This window comes from Pagrus major, chromosome 13, assembly GCF_040436345.1.
Source record: "Pagrus major chromosome 13, Pma_NU_1.0".
Lineage (NCBI taxonomy): Eukaryota > Metazoa > Chordata > Actinopteri > Spariformes > Sparidae > Pagrus > Pagrus major.
In genome coordinates this window covers 10,543,330-10,562,589 of record NC_133227.1, presented here as the reverse complement: position 1 = coordinate 10,562,589, position 19,260 = coordinate 10,543,330, and the positions used below count along the sequence as shown (strand labels likewise).

Below are 19,260 nucleotides of genomic sequence, written 5' to 3'. Positions count from 1 at the left end.
AAAGCCTCCCAACATTTTGTTTCCTTAAAAGACACAATATGGCTATATAAGCCTACATAGCCATAGCCTCCTTCTTGTTGTTTGCTTGAGTTATGCCAAGGCATAATGATAAGGTATACGGATTGTCCACGCAACAAAAGAGGGCATGATCCTTGTTCCATGAGCACACGTGTAAGTATGCCTGGTATGAGCTGACGCCCAAGTGATACTGTTAAACAAAGGTTTTCCATTGGTGTAGTGAGTTTTTTTGTTATGTTCCTGGAGTGAAGTGACCAAGCTGATTTAACACACTGACCATCTGAGATTTAGGTCCATTTTTGTTGTGGCAGTCAACACAGGGACCTGGCAAGATAGTAAAGAATACACAGATAACTTCATTACTGGCAGCTTCAAGTACAGACCAACTATTTCACTCCTCATTTTTGGCTCCCACTATAATTACAGACAACTGTAAACTAAATTAAATCAAGTAGCATACGCTCAGATGTGGGTCTGTTGCCCACTTGGGTTCTATTTTGGGGTCATGGATATGATACAGCTTGGATGGTCCTAATTTATGTATTTAGGTCATAACATCCCCGTTAGCCAGCCCACCAGCACACTGTCATATGACACCCATCCCGTGATACACAGTGCCAATGCTTTCCAACACAGAGCGTATGGCTGAACTAGTTCAACCTCTGAGGAATGTGTTTGTGCAAGTCTGCAGTACTTTGCCCTGCCTCTTGCTTGGAATGATTATGGACTGACTCAAAGTGTTCCAGGAAAAAACAATCTTTCAAGCAGGATATAGGCCTAGCTGAGTACTGCGGAGGCTGATTATCACATGAAATGAAAACGTCCATGGCTCGGGACAACAAACTTGACGTTGCCTTTTCTTAAAGGTACTTACTTACCTTTGAATTTGATCAACACATTCATTGAACATCAGCAGTTGTGAATGGGTCACATGCATCACTATCTGAGAGGCTTTTAATGTAAATAAGACTCTTTATCAGTGATTGACTTTGACCAGGGTCATTGTTTCATCCAGCAGGCTGACTGGAACTGTTTAGGGTGTGACGTTTAGTTCCACGTCAACGGGTTACAAAACAAACACGTGGCACCAGTTTTACCGGAACACCGCTAAAGTGTTGTTGTCCTTGTTCCTTTTCTTGCTGACATCAAAGTGACGGAAGTAAGGCTTCACATCTCATGATACGCAAATATGTACATACTGTGTGTATACATTATGATGGTTTGTTATCTTCTTTTAACTCGCAGAATGGATCCTGTGAAACATACCGGCGGCTGCCACTGTGGAGCTGTTAGATTTGAAGTCTGGAGTTCCCCAGACCTGCATGTTTTCCACTGCAAGTACGGATATTAAATTCAATGATAATTTCTCATTATCTTAAACGTACTACAAGGAACATTTAACTGGTTATGAAACAGCCTCAATTTTATACTGATGTCTCAATATGACCTACATAAGAAAATGAGACCCTCAGTGAGAAGATTGGCTATTTCTGGTTATTATACTTCTTCATAATGCCAGGTTGGATTCCAACTCATTCTTTGGTTGAAAACATTCTAGACTGCAATAAAATTATCATCAGAGTGTGGACGAATAACAGTTTTGATGTTATGATGTCTCTGTATTGTGTTGCAATGTTAAGCATGCTAACCAGCTAACCCTGGCTGGTGCGGGTTCAAAGCTCCTGTTTTGGTGGGGTAAACACCAACACTTCTCCAGTGCTCTGAGCTCCCAGCCTGGCCCGCTAGCTGCACGGCTAACTGAGCTAACTAGCTAAAGGCAGCTACCATTTGCAGCAGTTAGTGGTTACTCTGGTGATATGCTGGCTCTTATTTGTTGGGAGTATGAATTCAACAAGTGGCCAATTTCAGAGAATTTCAGACAGTTTTTTCTTGAATAGTAATAGTTAATCTTTGAAAGGTCTCACCTCCCCAGTATTTTATTATTTATATACATTTATATACATGACTAGGCAGATGATTGGCTGAAAGGGTCACATGGTAATTAACTTCCTAAGGTTCCATATAGATCTTTTCTTGATACTATGACAAGGACTTAAAAATAGGTAAAATGGTAACTCTCATACAATTTAACAGTTTAAATAGAGGTTACCACTAACATCTGCCAGCTTTAAAGGACATGACTTCCATTTTCCCCCATCACCGATGAAGGCCACTATGCTGCAATGTTATGTTGGTTGCCATGGCCAGAATTAATTAGTGAAAGTGAGATTTGTTAACTTTGTTTTTAAGATTTGTGAGTGTGCTACCTTTATATCTCTGGGTATTCAGCTGTTGTTTTCATGTACACTTTTTTGCAAATCACTATAAACTGATTTATGTATCTGTCTCTACAGCTGTAGTGTTTGCACAAAGAAACAAAACCATCATTTCATTGTTCCAAAAAATGCCTTCACGCTCCTACAGGTACACAAATTAATTTAATTTCAATTTAACTTAAAAATCACAAGAGCATTTAATCAAAACTTTTTTTTTCTTCTTCCCAGGGATCAGATAATCTGACTACGTACACGTTTAACACTCACGTTGCGAAACACACCTTTTGTAAAACCTGTGGAGTCCAAAGTTTCTACACTCCTCGCTCCAACCCTGATGGATATGGTATGACCTCTCCCTGCTGACACAAGGCAGTCACATGATTCTCATGTGTTGTAAACTTATTTCATCATCCTGTCCTGTTTACTCCAAACTAAGTGGGTCGTGTTTACTCCAAACTAACCAACCCAGTCTGCTCTTTCATGCCCTAGATTTATGTTATTTGTAGAGAAATGAAATGAAATATTATGTTCACAAGGGGACATTATTGTTTGTTGGATAACAGTGATGAAACCTCCCTTGGAATGTCATATTTTGCATTACTGAACATGTAAGGCCAAGTTGTAAATGTGCTTGAGACAAAGGGCTGTTTTGTTCATAAGCACATCAATGAGTTGTCCTTTGTTGGTGTTGTTTTCTCCCCAGGTGTCGCTCCACACTGTCTGGATCCAGGCACTGTCCGCAGCGTCACAGTGGAGAAGTTTTGTGGAGAGAAGTGGGAGGAAAGCATGCAAGCTCACAAAATCATCAGAGACATGTCTAAACCTGCAGCGGACTCACAGCTGAGAGACTAAATAACAACACTGTGATACAAGAATCAAACCTTTTTTAATCAGAAGTATACCACAAATACTCTACAGTATCTACAACAATCTTTGGAATTATAAGATGATAAGAAATTCAAACCCTAGTGTTGTTTTTATATACAGTGTAATGACCCAAAACAATAAAGATGTTTCTGTGCCAAAAGGACATAACACGCTTCTATAACTGTTATTTCAAAGTTACTGATAGAAAGTGCTGTTGAAAGAATTTTCAGGCTACTTTAGCCACTACAGTACTGGAAGAACTGCAAGAACAGCTCACTGGATGTGTAAACTGCAACTCGACTTACAGGTTTCAAGTAGTTAGCCAGTGGGGACACCTAACAGAGTAACAAACAGTGCATCTGGATACGATTAACTTAATAGATCTTCAGGTTCTTTGGTCCTTGTGGGATGATTTGGAATGTGTTTACGAACATGTACCGAGAGAAGGCGATGTAGAGGTGACGAAACCACAGGAGTTGAGTGCGATGGCAAAACATAGCATCCTGAAAAGAGGAGAGGGTCGTTCAGGAGATTATACAAGCCATAACATCTCATATCACAGCCATCAGTGCTTAATGTCTGATGCTTAGAAAATCTATTTATTGCTTTATGGAATATAAGCCTGATGAGACATACTGTATACTGAATCAACTTCTCACTTTGCTGCAGAGGTTAGAGGTAACGAAGTACAAATACTTAGCTATTTCATTTAAGTAGTTTTTTCAGGTATCTATTTATTAGAGTATTTATTTTTCACAACTTTTTACTTTACTCCCTCCATTTTATATCTGTATAAATATCTGTACCAAGGCTTGTTACTTTAGTTTTAAAAGGGCACTACGTAGTTTTGGAGAAGAAATTCAAACTCAGAATTTTAACATTTACAATATTAATGAGGTAATAATACAAAATCAGAAGTATTTATTTGTTCCATAACTGAATAAACAAGCTGTTCTCAGAGGAAAAGAAGGTCCCAGAACACTGAAACTAGAAAGGTGGCAGGGTCCGCCAAATATAAAAGTGAAACAGTATGAAATAGTGTTGTCCTTTAAGGTCACTTTGTTTATTCAGTCATGAAAACAAAGAGTTTGTTTATTTAGTTTGTTTAGGCAAAAAAATAATTTAAAAAAATCAGTCAATGAAGATCTTTCTCTTCTGATTAAAAGTTATTCCCCAAAACTACATGGTGCACCTTTAATACAGTTGAGAGTTGAATTATCGATAATAGATTATTTACAACCAACCTAAAATGTCGGTATTTCATGTCCTGGGAGAGACACAACAATTAACTATATTTGTAGTGTGTTTACGAACAACTTGGACAAATCCTACTGAGTCTACCTTTAAGTTTAATAGTCTTTGAATTACATTAATATGACTCAAGGTTCAGTTAGCTTTGCACAGAAATGGCTTGTAGAAATGTCCTTCAGTGGGGTACTTTTTACTCTTATACTCTGAGTACATTTCAGAGCAGGTACTTTCTTACCTGAGTAAAAACATTGAATCAGTACAGTACAGTTTTCACATAAGTATCTGTACTTGAGTGAAGAATGAGTGTACTCTTGACACCTCTGCTCTGCTGTAGCGTTCTTTTTCCAAACTTTATCCCCGCTCTTGTGCTCTCTCAGCACATATACTGTACATGCCCTTGTTAGAAGGTGCTAAAAAAACATGTGCACTTTAAAATAGTAGACAGCGACACGTCTCTGCCAACGGAGTGTCTATTTCGAGGCTTACTTTGGCTTGCCTGTAGCCCTGTGAGCCTGTAGTGCAGCGGAGACATGAGGGCAGCAGCCAGCTGAGGGGGAGCTCCAGGAAGGAGATGTACTTCCTGAGGAGGCCAACAGTCACCAGGGAGAGCAAACAGCAGTCTGGGGGAGAAGAGACATAGACCTAGTTAGTTGTTAATATGTTAAACACTTACAACAGCAGCAGACAGTCAACCAGGTCATTCTCGAACAGTGTAACACGGCTTCTTTTTCACACTTAGAATCATAGAAAAACTGGATAACCCTCTACGAAGATATTAGAACTATAAACCTTCACATGCAGTGGGAGATTGTAGGGCACAAGAGGCTTAAAGTTGTTAGTAATGAGCACGGAGTCTGGCTCTACAGCCAGGTGAGGAGGCTTATTACAATCACGTTGGGCCTAATTCTCTGCCGCCTCCTCTCCTGGAGGCTACAGTAAGACCAGTCAAACAGGTGAGGTGTAATAAATAACCAAAGAGCATGACTAATGATGCACCCGCTGTTTTTATGATTGCTCACTGCACGCACGGAGGGCGAGGTAGACTTGAGTTCTTTTGTCCTAGATAAAGTACTGTGGCCTCGGGAATTGGATGATAATGTCTTCCTGCCATTCAACAGCAAAGTGCAACCGTTGAGATCTCAGAGATGATTAACTGCATGGGCCTGCTGTGCTCGTTTCTTATCAAGCTGTCTGCTCAAACATTGATGTGGGTGTGCCCTGTGGGCCTCAATGTTTACCAAACCAGCAAAGTAATGAGCTGAGCCTGTCGGAACAGGTCGCCCCCTCTCTGTCCTACTTTTCCTTTCACATTCTGTTGAAGAAGAATACATTTTCCCTCTCGTCATACAACCTTTCAGATGCAACTGAAAGTAAAAATTAAGTCTATGTAGGTTGAAATTAAACAAACAAACTGGGAGACATTTTGCCTGGACAGCAGAGATGTAAATTAAAGTATTTCTGATTCTGATTCTGATTAAAGATTTTAACATCTGCTAACATCACACAGAATGAAACAAATGACAAGTGGTTGACAAACAAACGTTTGTGTATTGTTGATGTTTCAGATATCCAACTGGCCTCATGCTGCCACCAGCAGACCAAAATGTATAGAGGTGAAACATGCGGCCCCTTTGAACAGGAGAGGGCGCTGTACATTAACAAAACACCCACTCTTGAGTCGGTGTTCACAGGACTTTCCAGGGTTCTCAATGTGGAAAGTACAGATTGGAGAGGTGGTGCTTCTCATGTAATTTCTTGCTTCGTCTAATTGTGAAGCAGTCTGTAAATTTAGTTTTAAGTGCTACTTCAAGCTTAATAATTAATATAACTTTTGTTTGGGCACGTCTACCCAGTGTCATCATACTTCACATCTGGTGAAGGGTGTTTCTATTAAAACAACTTGCTAAAGATTTTTTCTTTTACAGACAACCTTTCACTGTGTTACAAGTGATACTTTGGTCACAAGTTTTAAACATTTTTAATCTATTCTATCCAACCTACCATTGGGTACTTGTCCAGTGGAAGCGAGATGGCTGTGAGAGGAGAAAAGAACAATGTTACGCACTGTAAAAGTAAATAAAGTTAACATTGTAATGATACGCCTTACTGATGGGGTTTGTGTTGGCTTCCCCTTTACAAAAAATGGCCACAGTGTGACGTTTCTGCTTGCCAAAATGTAAATGTAAATTTGGTTACACTGGGTTCAACTATTGTGATCACCATCACCATTGTGATATGGTATAAGTGTTGTCTTTTCCTGGTTTAAAGACTGCATTACAGCAAAGTGATTTGCATTTCTGAAAAGACTATTTTACTGTTCTAAGACCTTCCTTTACCCTTATAGTCAGTATATCCACATTACTGATGATTACTTGTGTTAAAGGAGCATCTTACCCAAAAATTAAAAACTTTGTTGTTGGCTACTCACTCCCATGCTGATTGAAAGTCAGCTGAAGTTTTGTAGGCCACATAACATTTCTGGAGCTTAACAGCAAAACAGCGTTGCAGCATTCTCCCAAACAACTGATGGAGATGGGGACTTTTTTCCCATTAAAAAAAACCTGTAAAAGAATATAGCCCCGAGATCCCAGATTGATCTGCGAAGATGTTATTTACGCCCTTTTTCTGTCCAAAATCTTCACTGTAGCTGCTAAGCTAAAAGGGTATAAAAAAAACGTCTTTTTAAAAATCAGTTTGGGATCTCTGGGCTAGCTGTTTGGAGACATTTCATATTTATTTTTTGGGTTGTTTTTTTGTTTTCAAGCAAGTCCACATCTACTTCAGTTGTTCAGGTGAACGCTGCAGTGTTGTTTTGCTGTGAAGCTCCAGAAATGTGTTGTTCACTAAGACACCTGCCTTTTTGTGGGCATGGGAGTAGATAATGACTGTTTTGGGCGAACTTTGCCTTTAATATTTTGTGAAAGTACCCTGTTGCAATAATGATATTGAGGATTTTAGACAAAAATATTGTGATATAGCTTTTTTTTTTTTTTTTAGTATTTTTTTGGGCCTTGGGATGAGAGAGGGGGGGACGACATGCAGCAAAAGGCCATAGGTTGGACTCGAACCCTGGGCCGCTGCAGTGAGGAGATATATATTGTGTATCGCAATACAGCCTGAAAATATTTACTTTTATCTTAAGTCCCTGGTTACAACACAAAACTGCTAAGATTGATTGTAAGCCCACAGAAAAGGCCTTGGAGTAATGCTGCCAAGCTACTGAAACATCTTTCACTGCGTGTGTTTCAGGTCATGTTGTTCAGTGTCAGAGGATTTTTTTTCTGTGTAGCAAAACACAATTTCATAGAGCACTTCAAGTCTTGGTGGGAGCACAGACAAGTTTTCCTTTCAAACTTGAATTTCAATGTGCTATAGCTGTTAACATGTTGACAAAAACAAGCCATCAAGCTTTGGAGCACTGTGGAAACTAGTGCACAGCCCCTCTGGGTTCCAGCCTAATGGGAATCATGAGATGTGATTTGGAGAGCTCACATCTTATCAACAGATGAGGCCCACAGACTGACAGAGAGCCATATAGGCTCAGTGAGGGAAAAGGCCATGACTAACACGGCACACAATTAAGGCATCAGCGCAACACAGGGACAGCAAAGTACACTTCAGAGTGCAAAACACATTTTTTTTTTCCCTAACCAACAGTCTGATGCAACTTGCTTGGTTGGCCTCTCCAAACCAGAGCTGCCCTCCCACCTCACCACTTCAGGGACAGGATTTACTGCTGCTCTCTGGGAGCGAAGCCGAGTGCCTCTGAGGACTCTGTTTGGATGACCTCTCAGCTATGTAACAGACCAATTCTGAAAAACATGCTGTGTGTGTGTGTGTGTGTGTGTGTGTGTGTGTGTGTGTATGTGTGCATCTTTGTGGGGAAACATTTGGAAAGATGGATGTTGATGCGAGTCTAAATGTTCTGCATTTTCCTAGACGGTGTTTTACGACTGTGGAGTGGGCGGATTTCTGTGTGCATGTGTAAGCCACATAATATCCCTGAGGACGACGTCTTTAAGTTGAGGGATTTAAAAAAAAATATATCAAAGCCTTAAAGTTCAGTGAGTACCTGACAGCTTTATGGATGGCTATGTGATTGGCATGGCCGCTCACTCCTCTTCCATCGAAGGTCAGCACCTGAAACAACAAAATATCTCACTGTGTGGGTGTAAAGCCAGAATCTGGGCATCTAAAAGTGAATTTAAATAAACGGAGGCAAAGACAGAGGGAGAGATTTTTCTTGGTTTGGTGGATGGGTTTCTGTGTCTGACTGTGGAGCTGCTTGGCAGCTGACAACTGATATTTAAAAACCTTTTTCTGTTTGCATGCTTGCACACCAGAGGAAGCGAGTGAAAGAAAAAAAAAATCAGGTCAAAGGGAAAGAAAAAGTGCTTGACTAAAGATTTGGCATTTGCTGCACTCAGACGTATTCTACCCTGACTGGGACTTTGCAATCAACATAAATTAAGCATAAGCTCTTTTGGTGGTTTGTTTATGGAAAAGCAAGGGACTGGCATGCTGTCTGACCAAAGAAACAATATTTTACAGTTTAGGGCTGCACAAATTACTTTCATTATCGATTAATTTGCCAGTCATTTATATGATTAATTGTTTAGTCTATAAAATGCTCATCAGTTTTCTAGAGCCCAAAGGGACATTTTCAAGTTGCTTCTCTTGTCCAACAAACAGCTCAAAACACAAAGACTCTTCATTGACCGTCATAAATGAAAAAGAAAAGAAGCAAATTGTCACATTTAAGAAGCTGGAACCAGCAAATGTTTGACAGTTTTGATTGAAAATGAAGCGTAAGAGTGCAACAAATTTTCTTTTAATTGGCTCATCGTTTAATTCACCAAGCAGGGAAAGTGAATTGTTTTTTCACATCTAGATGTCCATCTATGCTGCATGTGTGTGTCAGGGAAGGTGTTTATGTGCGACTGACGTGTTTCTCCTGCCTACTTTTTAGTCTAAAGGCATTTTTTGCTGCACAGCCTGAACAGCCTGACAGGATGGGAGGAGACCGTGTTTGTTTGTCTTCTTTGATAACAAAAAGAGTTTGCAACTACAGGACAGAAGAACCCAGATGTGCAGATGTGTGTTCATCTTCCCTAAAGAACTTTTTTCCCCCCATTGCTGCGGTACTTTGTTTGTCAGAGTATTTGTCTATTTGTTGAGAGCGGACCGGATGAAAATTCTTTGATTCTAACTTTGCCTCATTCCCGTTGGCTAATAGTGCAGAACAACACCGGGGCAGATAAGGATCTCTGTGTAAACAAAGAAACTGAATCCAAACCTTCTGCTGCGGCAGAGGCCATTTCCCCTCGATTTAAGGGAGGCTCAAAGTACAGTCTGAGTTGGAGGAAAAGAGACAGCTGTGGCTGACAGGATTATTATACAGACCACAGTGAAACTGGGATAATGAGCTAGAGAGCTGTGGTGCCAAAACATATGGTAAAGAGCAAACAAAACAATACATGGGTTTTGTACACACAATGGCAGGGAGACTGTGTGTTAACATCAAACAGGAAATGACAGAAAAGCCACTGCTTTGAGAGGAAAGAATTTAGTGCAGCGCTGACATTACCATGTTGAAGGAGTGAGCTCTGATGTGCTTCACAATTACAGAAGAGACCAATGAGACGCTCCATTCTGCTTTGGGATCATCTGGCAGTTTTCTGCAAAGAAAGGGACAGTGATTTTACAACAGGGTTTCACTGAGATACAAGAGTGCATTGTGCCTGCATACACAACATAAGAATGCTGAGTGTTTCTTAGGCTGTGCAATTTTATTCCTTTCCGAACATCAAGATTTGTGCACAGTGCAGATTTAACCCTGTGTTTGAAGAAAGGCTGTTGTGGAATGCAAACACGAGGGAGTGCTGATAGGAAGTCCGGGGGTTAAGGGTCGGAAGGCCCTTAGCATCATGTTCTTCTGAAACTACAGCCTGGAGACAACACGGAGCATACATCAAACATCACACTTGGCCAGCCCAAGCTCTTTGGCTACTAAACATGCATGGACTCCCTTTTTGGCAGAAATAATATCTGATTTTTTCCCCTCGGTTTAGAAAATATGAGCATTGCTTTTTATGGTTGTTCAACGTTCCCCTGGAACTCGAGAGAAACCAGCCACAAAAAATAAAGAGGAAAGTACTTAAAAACCTACTCAGGCTGACTCAGATATGAGCTGGGTCAACGCAGTTCACATAAAAGTCCCGAGGGTTGCATTTGAAGTGTAGTGGATTCAGTTTGTGCACCAGTCATTATTTCTCTGCTGTATATTGATCAAAAACACACACAAACAAAACAAAAAAACCCTGAAAAGACAGTTTGAATAAACCAAACTGTGGGGGTCTTGGTTCAAGCAGATAAGCAGAGAGATCAATGACGTGTTGTTGTACACATGGGGGCGGTGCATGTGCATGTATATATAAGTGCATAGAGTGGGGTAGGTGTGGGGGTGTGTCAATTTGCTCCCCTCCCCTTGGTTGCAAACAATGAACCAGGACAGTTGAGCTGGTAGAGGGAAGTGATGGATTAGGCCACAAATCTATTGGCTGCCACTGGTGTGAGGGTCAGGCTTTGGTGTAAGGGGTGGAGGGGTGGGGGTTGGCTGTGTCAAGGGAGGCGGGGCAGATGGATGGGGGTTCAGAGATAGTTTAAAACTGTCTGTCATCGAGTGAATGCACTGCTGTGACACGTAGATACCACTGACATGTCATAAGGCCTGTGTGTGTGTGTGTGTGTGTGTGTGTGTGTGTGTGTCCATGCTGTTTTTATTTGAGCAGGGTGGCCTGTGAAATGGAACCTTGTGTAAATCTTATGCAGCATTTCACATATGTAACCAATGTGAAATGCTGCATGCTTCAAATGAATAAAACACAGGCCTAATCTTTTAATAACTGCTTTATACAGAAAGCTAACACATAAAAGTAGAGCATTTTGTTGGACTGAATATTTGAGTATATCTGTTTTTTATTGTTGCATTTATTCATTTGTTATTTTAGACATTTTGTCTTCCAGCTTGACAACCGCAGCTAAGCACAAGCCTGCAACGAGAGGGTGAAAAAAAGAAAAGAAAAATGAACAACAGACATAAGACACCTGACCTTTCTCAAGCAGGATGCAGGCTGAATGTCAGCTTCACCATGGCAACGGTGCAAAATGTCCTAAAGTAACCTCCACAGCTCCCTCTTTTGTAGTTTTGCATGTGGATGTCTAATTGCTTGCAGGCATCTGTATGCAGTGGTTGAACTTTGGCCCAGTAAGGGGATTCTGTGTGTGTGTGTGTGTGTGCGTGTATGTCAGAGAGGGCTTGTTTAGTCTGGTCACATGGACCACAGGCCTGCGAAACTGCCAGACTTCTGTCCACACAGTCAGATTATATGTCCTGCTGGGAACGGCTGAGATGCCACTACAAACTGACAGTCCGCCCACAATATCCCACCGTAATAAGGCAGTTACAACTACAGTTACAACACCAATACAAACAGCGATTTGGAGACATTTGCGGTGGCAGGTTTTGCCAATTTTCACTCATGTCGAGATAATTAAACGGTTATGAAAACAACCATGGAAATAATGCTGTTAACCATGGAAATAATGATGTTGTTTTGAAAGTAAGTTGTGCAGAAAAAGAACAATCGAACATGACAACATCGCAGTTTGTTGCTGGCTGCAGGACTCGGTGAAATGGGAAAAGCATCTGTTTGACTATGCAGAGGCCACTGTGTGCTGGTGACAAATGTATCTGGGATAAAAGCACAGCCAGAGGTCAGTGGCAAGGCTGGAACATCTCTCCACTATTTAACGCGCCCTGCCATGTGCTTATAAAACAGCCAGGTCTATTTTTACTTCTGATCAATGTATATTTAAACCTTGTGTGGGGATAGGGTGTTACAGAGTATACCGCTTTTCTGAACTGAACTGAGCTCGTTGTATTGATGCATACAGAGGATTGCACGAATCCAATCAAATATAAAAGCTTTCAGTATGTGATTGAATTCTGAGTAAAGATGTATTTCAATTAAGTAAATATGAAGTATGTTATCACGATTGTGTGAAAGCGGGGTGTTGCTTCACTTCAGTCCAGTGGATAGTGTAATGAAGAAGTGCAATGGCTGGATTTGTGCAGTGAGCAGCTATAATCGAGTGCAGGGAGCAGACAGAGGTCAAGCCAGTGCAAGTGCAGAGGCAGCAGAGCGTGTTCAGATCCAGCTTGATCACAAAGGCCCCAAAATGCACTGGGGCCCCAGATACTGTCAACACAGCTGTCCTATTCAGTGAGCATTAAAGGGAAAATCCTATTTTAAAGCAGAATTCATGTGTTATTCCATAGGTTACAGTTGGTAGTGAGCAAGTCTCACCCATATCTGCCATCATGAAACATAACCCGCACTGTGCACTACACTTAAGTTGTGACTTTAGCTTGAACCCAGAAGTCCAGTGGATCCAGTACATCACACTATCCTGATGAATGGGATGATTTTTGCTCAGTTCTAATACCGTTTTACTGGGTAGGACAATATCTTGATGTTACTCCACTTGTATGATGACGTCAATTAAAGTTTTGTCAGTTTTAGTCCTTACCATTGTTTTAATCCTTGAGCTCTGAAATATGTTGAATGAATTTTGTCCCTCAAAAAGCATCCAAGATATTTTAAAGGAACAAGGAAACTGTAGTCATTATCTACTCAATGGTAAAGCCGTGCGAATAGAAAGTCAGGTGAAGTTTCGTGGTCCATAAAGAATTTCTGGAACTTCACAGCAAAACAGAGTTGCAACATTCTCCTAAACAACTGATGTAGATGGGGACTTGTTTTGAAATGTAAAAAACCCCAAAACAACTGGAAACAGGGGATGTTTGTGGAGAAATGTTGTGGACTACGAAACTTCACCTGACTTTCCATTGGCATGAGGCCGAGTATATAATTACTGAATTTTCATTTTTGGGTGAACTGTTCCTTTAAGCATTTTAAATACAGTATAATTTACATTTGTGTTTGGTTTGCAGTCTTCTTATACACTGGATTTGCTGGTGCATTGCAGTATGTCTTTTGTGCCTGTAGGATAATGTGAAACCATTGCCAGGAATGTGTAGCACGTCAACCAGAAGGAACAACACCTGTGCGTCCTTGTATGCTTGAGGTCAAAAACTCCACAGGGAACCTTTAATTCTTTTAACAAGATGACCTATATCACAAATGGTCTTAAATGAATATGCTGTCAGAAACACATTCAACTGAACCAAGACAGGATTTAAAGTGTCATTACAAGACCACATTACACACTAACATCCATTCTTTGGAAAACTTGTGTCATGGCTGACATCCAAAGGAATAGCACACTTCCTGGTTTGTGTTTGCATTAAAAAGAAATAATACCCAGCTTGGCTTACAACCCCAGGGCAAACATCTTGAGCACACAAACTCTGAGAATCTGCTCCAGGGTTTTGTCCCTTGATAGCATCACATAAAAATCTCAGTTCTTCTGCCAAGGTGCTCATTGGCTCATAGCTATTGAGTTTGTTTTGGACTTGACATAATCCTTGATGAAAGCTTTTTAAGTGCTTGATATTATATTGGGAGATCAGCACTGCTACAGCACTACTGTATTTTAGCTTCACTCACCTCCAGTCATCCTTGTCTAACCCACCATCCATCTGAACTGCATGAGTTTGTCTGAAAACCATACACACTGATTTGCTCTCTGTAGTTCTATACAACAGTCATTTCCCAAACTAGTGATGCTCACGTGTTGTTTCAAAATTACAAAAACATCAGAGGGTATGGTACATTTACTATGTGGATCCAAAATACAATATTTTTCTCAGTATCCTCATTGACAGCAGCTTGGTAGGTTAAAGCAGTTGTCAGTGAGAAACTGACAACTGAACTTTGAACTTTGTAATTATTTGCCCACAAAACACTTGAACTATGACGTACGAGCTATTTGAAAAAGTCAGTGGACCTTGAATAATTTGTCCAGGGCTCCTTTTTACACATTCATAATGCAAAGTTAAAGTGCATGCTTTTAATACATGGCATGGACGGGTGGTAGAAACATTCAAAAAATAGTCCTGTTAAGATCTACAGTTTGGAGAAGACGGATATCTAAAAATCGCTGACTCCGTTTCATGGACATATATTTTGTCCATCTGATCTGAAGGACAGACACACACACCTCTGTTAACACATGAAAGTTCAACTGCACCACAAACTACAGCCTCCAGTTTAAACAAAAAACAGATCATTTTAAACTTCATGCAGGTAGGAAGAATTGCAGGACTGTTAAACTGGACTGCATGACTGTAACTGCTCAAATCAAACTGACAAGATAGAGCTTTGGTTTCTAATCAAATTTTCTAGTTCCTATTCTCTGCAAACTTTAGCCTTGCATCTTTTTCTTTCTCAGTGGAGAACAAAATGATCAGTGAGAAAAACAGGGAGAGCTCGAGTCAAGGATGTACATCTGCACATACTTGGGCAGTGAAGGTTAAGAGCAAAGCCAAAGTGTGGCTAGCCATGTACAGACGCACAAGGAGAAAAACAGTTTGGACTGACCTACATTAGCAGTGCTCAGAGCATTGCCAAAATGTATCCCACAGTCCTTGGCAGTTGGCTTCAGCAGACATGGACAAGAGCAGGAGGAGGAGGAGGAGGAAGAGGAGGAGGGGTGGAACAGGGAGAGAGAGAGAGCTTGGTTGTGAGAGAGTGGGGCTGGGGCTCTCAAAGTGCTGATTAGGTGTGTGTTTTGGGCAAACAACAGAATACACAGAAAGGGAAAACGGGCTACACTCCAGTTCAGCAGAAGTGCAGACAGTACTGAGATCAAAGTTCAGCTATATTCTGTGTGCACAAGATGATAAAACTGGGAAGTCTGTGCGTGTGTATATAACAACACACACACACCCCAACAATGTTCTCTAGGGCAGACAACCTGGGCAGGCTGCCAGCTTGTTACTGTGAGTTCCAGGTTAGTGCCAGAGTTCATGCAGCTCTCCTGGCGAGCCAACATGTAGAGACTCACATGTAGGCAGCCCTGCGGTTCCTAGAAACTCCAAACATTTTCAAGGAAAGCTGCAGAGTTGATCCAAAGGAGAAAAAAAAATCCCCCTCTTCAACATCACCTTTTACCGCTACTTTCTCTGTAACTTGACCTTGCCAAGAGCCAGAGCCTGGAGACTGAGAGCCTTACAGCTGCAGCAACAACAAAATATAGGAGAAAACAGAAAAGAAGAGCGACGTCCACAAGAATTTGGACAGCGATACAGTTTGAAGTTCAGGTCCCCAGATCTGCCCAGCGATTTGATTGTGAATTGAGGTTTATGAGGGAAGTCTGTTTTAACTTGGAGGCATTCACAAGCACACTGAAAGAGTGATAGCTGTTTCTATATGTCATGTATGGCATTTATGGAGACAAATATACATATTTTATTCAGTGAAGTCATACATTTTCATCATTTGCTGTCAAGAACCCATATTATGTACTTGTTTCCATACTGCTCTAAGATGAATGAGAGCTAGCAAACAACGCCAGTGTTTTGTTTGAACTGTTCTTGCAACACAGCTGGAATGTGCAACTATTTTCTTTCCACTAATTTTCCCACAGAGCTCCACAAGAAAATTGTTGGGGAGCAACAGAAAAGGAAGAAGTAGGACCCTTCATCCCCAAAACGTTTCCAATTCAAGAAACACTAACAAGTGAATTGACACTTTGGTTAATAGCCAAAATTGACCTAAAGTCAGTAGTTAACCCTAACCCATTTTGGATTGAAGAGGAAAATATCTTTCAATAAATGGGCAAGTAACGTGCAAAAAACAATGTCAACCAGCCCTTAAGCCATCCAAATTTCCCTTAACTTACTCACTGACATTGACTGATCCTCTGTGTTCAAAAGGTTAAATGAATGTGTAAAAAAAAAAAACGAGGGTAAAAAATAAATTTTATAATAAGCTATTAACCAAAAAACATTTATTTGCTTTAATTATAATTTTAAAACTTGCTTTATTATACTTTAGTGATTGATAAATAAATAAATAGATATGTGGATATATATTGTAGATAGATAGTTAGATAGATAGATTGAAGTCAGTTTGGAATTATAAAGCCTTTAAAGGGGCTCCATGTGTGTCCCCCAGGGCTGACCTATCACTGCCTGAGACCTAATCATTTATTTCCCCTGTGACACGGAGCTAATACATCAGGCCAGGCTCGATCAGCTCTGTTGTAGTGAGAACAGATGGGTGTGATTTGTGGTCAACTTTCTAGCTGTTCTGACAGACACTGGGTGGCTGGGAGGAGAATAATGGCCTCCAACAGGGAGACATGCTGAACTGAGATCCGACTCCTTAAAAGAAGGCAGCATAAGTATATTTGGTTTATTTCAATTTTCAGCAAAAAATTAGTCTCGGTTTTGAATCATTTTCAATCTCAATCTGCAATGGACAAGTACAGTACAAACATGTTTAACACACAAATAAGAATATTCAACAGTGCAAATTCTAACAAGCCAAAACAAACACAGTGCCTTCAACATTTAATGGCACATCATTGAAATCTTGTAATTTGTATGCTGTGTGTTGAAGATGGCTGCTTACTTATGGTCCACTATGGTGATTCTGGATACTGGTATCCCCAACACGGCACAGCTGTTGAGAAGTTCTTGTTTACGCTGAGCTCCTTGATGGTAGTAGTTTCCTGGATAATATAAACAAATTTGGCTATAGATGTACCGTAATGAAAGGAAAATCTAAATAAAAGTCTAAACTCTGTTAGCAGATTCTGTCTAAGTGCCCAAAAACTCAAAATTGAGTGTTTCACTGTGGGATGTTTAAAGTGGCCTTAAAGAAGTAGTTACAGAGCACATGCTAGCTAAATTCATCTTCCTATGAACAAAAGAAAACAATAGCATGTAGACTTGCTTTTTTTATTTTTATATTTTACTTATTATGGGTACTGTCTTGTCTTGCTTTGCTGAACTGTGGTTGTTTAGCTGGTATTTTGTGCCAAGTGTAATATATTACAATATATGTTTGTAATATGTTTATAATGCTGTCTTGCTTGCCGTCTTCTTTTATTTTGTGGTGTGTTCTACAAGAGAACTAGGATGGAAATAAGCCTTTGACTTTATTGTGTTTTCTTCCTCAATGATTTTTAATGCATGTATTGACTACAGTGTTTTATCTGTTTTTTTAATGATCAAATAAATTCCTTCATTCGTTCATTGATTTTGAAATATCATGTTTTCTTTAGCTGTGTAATAAAAAAATACCTCTAACATCAGTTAGGCTGGCTCTAAATGGAATACAGCATTGTACAGACATGAAACATGTTTAATTTGTGTTTTTAATAGTTTTTACCAGTACAACAAGCAATGACACCTTTTGGAAACTGAGTAGGTCCGGAGACAACAGTTGATAGCATTTCTTTCTAAAGATGCCTGCAGTTCACCCAAGAAGGATGGACACCTACAATGTTGAGCATTTCCCAGAAAAGCTAGTTGAGAATTTGTCTGCACCTTTCTTTCTTTCTTTCTTTCTTTGACTGTTATATTTTACCTAAGATTTGACTATATTTTACATTAACTTGAAACCATTGCAAACTCGACTGGAAAGAAAAACAAGGCCAGCTTTCTTAACTCTAACAATAGCTGACAGTAGAGGATGATTTAGTCACTCAAAAATCATGAATAAAAGACCAACAAACACCTTCCTGGATATTGTAGGCTGTTATTATGTGGACACAACACAGTATGGTTTTAAATAGAAAAGGATTTCAGCTCTGTTTGTTTCCAGTAGCCACGTGTTAGCAACAATATTTTTAAATTTTTCTAAAATGAATAATAAAAACAATTTAGCGCACCTCATCTACCAGCATTAATCAGTTATTTAGTCCGACACAGTCGCTCTATAAAGCATGTATGTGATGTTTTTGCTCAGTGGTTGACAAGCAAAGCCACTGTTTTGGGAGAGCTGAGAGTCATCTTACTTCCATGCTTTGTTTACAACATTCAGTTAAATCTAATGGATGAACCGTGTAATTTAAACAAGCTAACGTTAGTTAGCAGCAAGCCACATGATCAATACGTATCTCTCCGTAACTTAACACTTAATTCTTAACGTTATTTATGCAAACAGTAGTATGCTGTAGCTTTACCTTCAGACAAACACAGCAAATGAACGCTGGCATTTAACTCAACGAGCCGTATGATCGTTGGCGCGAAGAACATGCACTCATCATCCGGATGCGCAGTTACAATCAGAGCTCTGATATCTGCGCCGTCTAGTTCTCTGCCGGAGGAAACATCCAGTACATTTTTCAACGACTTCACCAAAGTTCGCCGGTGTCGATAGTAAATGCATTTTATCCAGACAAAATAGGATAAAACTATGAAGACAACCAGGTAAACACTCATTATTTTGACCGTTACCGTAAACAATCCGTGTACAGACAAAAGTCTTCCACTTGGTTCCACTTCTACAACAATATGCAGTTTGTCTGATAGCCTATATCTAACGTCACCCATTATTAGAGAATGCAATAAGTATCATAACTAAGTCCAAAAAAGCAATGGCTGTCCATTTTTAGTCCCATAACGGTGTGTTTTACTCACTTGGTGTCACCGTCGCTTTCTTAGTTCATTTGAGTTTAAATCAACTTATTTGGAGAACAAACACATGAATTAGGCACTTAATAATCTTCTGACTTATTTGAGTTAAGACTACCCTGAAAATGGATTGGAAAGTTTAATGAATCATGCCAAACAGGCGTTGCTGGAAAAGTAAAAATTACAAACACCACGAACATTACCGTGTTGGAGGGGACTATTTAGCTGTCACACAGC

General features: G+C 40.1%; 2 protein-coding genes across 2 annotated transcripts; one reads left to right on the top strand and one right to left on the bottom strand.

The window, feature by feature from the left end:
* The first annotated feature begins 808 nt into the window (after positions 1 to 808).
* On the top strand, positions 809 to 3,329 carry cenpv (centromere protein V). The gene is made up of 6 exons (XM_073479861.1): positions 809 to 884; positions 1,034 to 1,177; positions 1,264 to 1,356; positions 2,373 to 2,442; positions 2,523 to 2,637; positions 2,998 to 3,329. Exons 3-6 carry the CDS (start codon positions 1,265 to 1,267, stop codon positions 3,144 to 3,146), a joined length of 426 nt encoding a protein of 141 aa, XP_073335962.1. The 5' UTR covers positions 809 to 884; positions 1,034 to 1,177; position 1,264; the 3' UTR covers positions 3,147 to 3,329.
* Positions 3,162 to 18,831, bottom strand: pigl (phosphatidylinositol glycan anchor biosynthesis, class L). The gene is made up of 7 exons (XM_073479860.1): positions 18,573 to 18,831; positions 17,015 to 17,114; positions 10,000 to 10,090; positions 8,485 to 8,552; positions 6,414 to 6,445; positions 4,899 to 5,032; positions 3,162 to 3,664 (listed from the first exon to the last, which is right to left on the bottom strand). Exons 1-7 carry the CDS (start codon positions 18,829 to 18,831, stop codon positions 3,536 to 3,538), a joined length of 813 nt encoding a protein of 270 aa, XP_073335961.1. The 3' UTR covers positions 3,162 to 3,535.
* Between the last annotated feature and the right edge of the window lie 429 nt (positions 18,832 to 19,260).

What these genes read in the sequence shown, in the direction of transcription:
- cenpv (XM_073479861.1), top strand. Translation starts at nt 1,265, where the DNA reads ATGGATCCTGTGAAACATACCGGCGGCTGCCACTGTGGAGCTGTTAGA. An exon ending in ATGCCTTCACGCTCCTACAG is followed by an intron (nt 2,443 to 2,522) that starts GTACACAAATTA and finishes TCTTCTTCCCAG; the next exon opens with GGATCAGATAATCTGACTAC. An exon ending in CTCCAACCCTGATGGATATG is followed by an intron (nt 2,638 to 2,997) that starts GTATGACCTCTC and finishes TTTTCTCCCCAG; the next exon opens with GTGTCGCTCCACACTGTCTG.
- pigl (XM_073479860.1), bottom strand. Translation starts at nt 18,831, where the DNA reads ATGAGTGTTTACCTGGTTGTCTTCATAGTTTTATCCTATTTTGTCTGG. An exon ending in TTTGCTGTGTTTGTCTGAAG is followed by an intron (nt 17,115 to 18,572) that starts GTAAAGCTACAG and finishes TATATTATCCAG; the next exon opens with GAAACTACTACCATCAAGGA. An exon ending in ATCACCATAGTGGACCATAA is followed by an intron (nt 10,091 to 17,014) that starts GTAAGCAGCCAT and finishes CTTTCTTTGCAG; the next exon opens with AAAACTGCCAGATGATCCCA.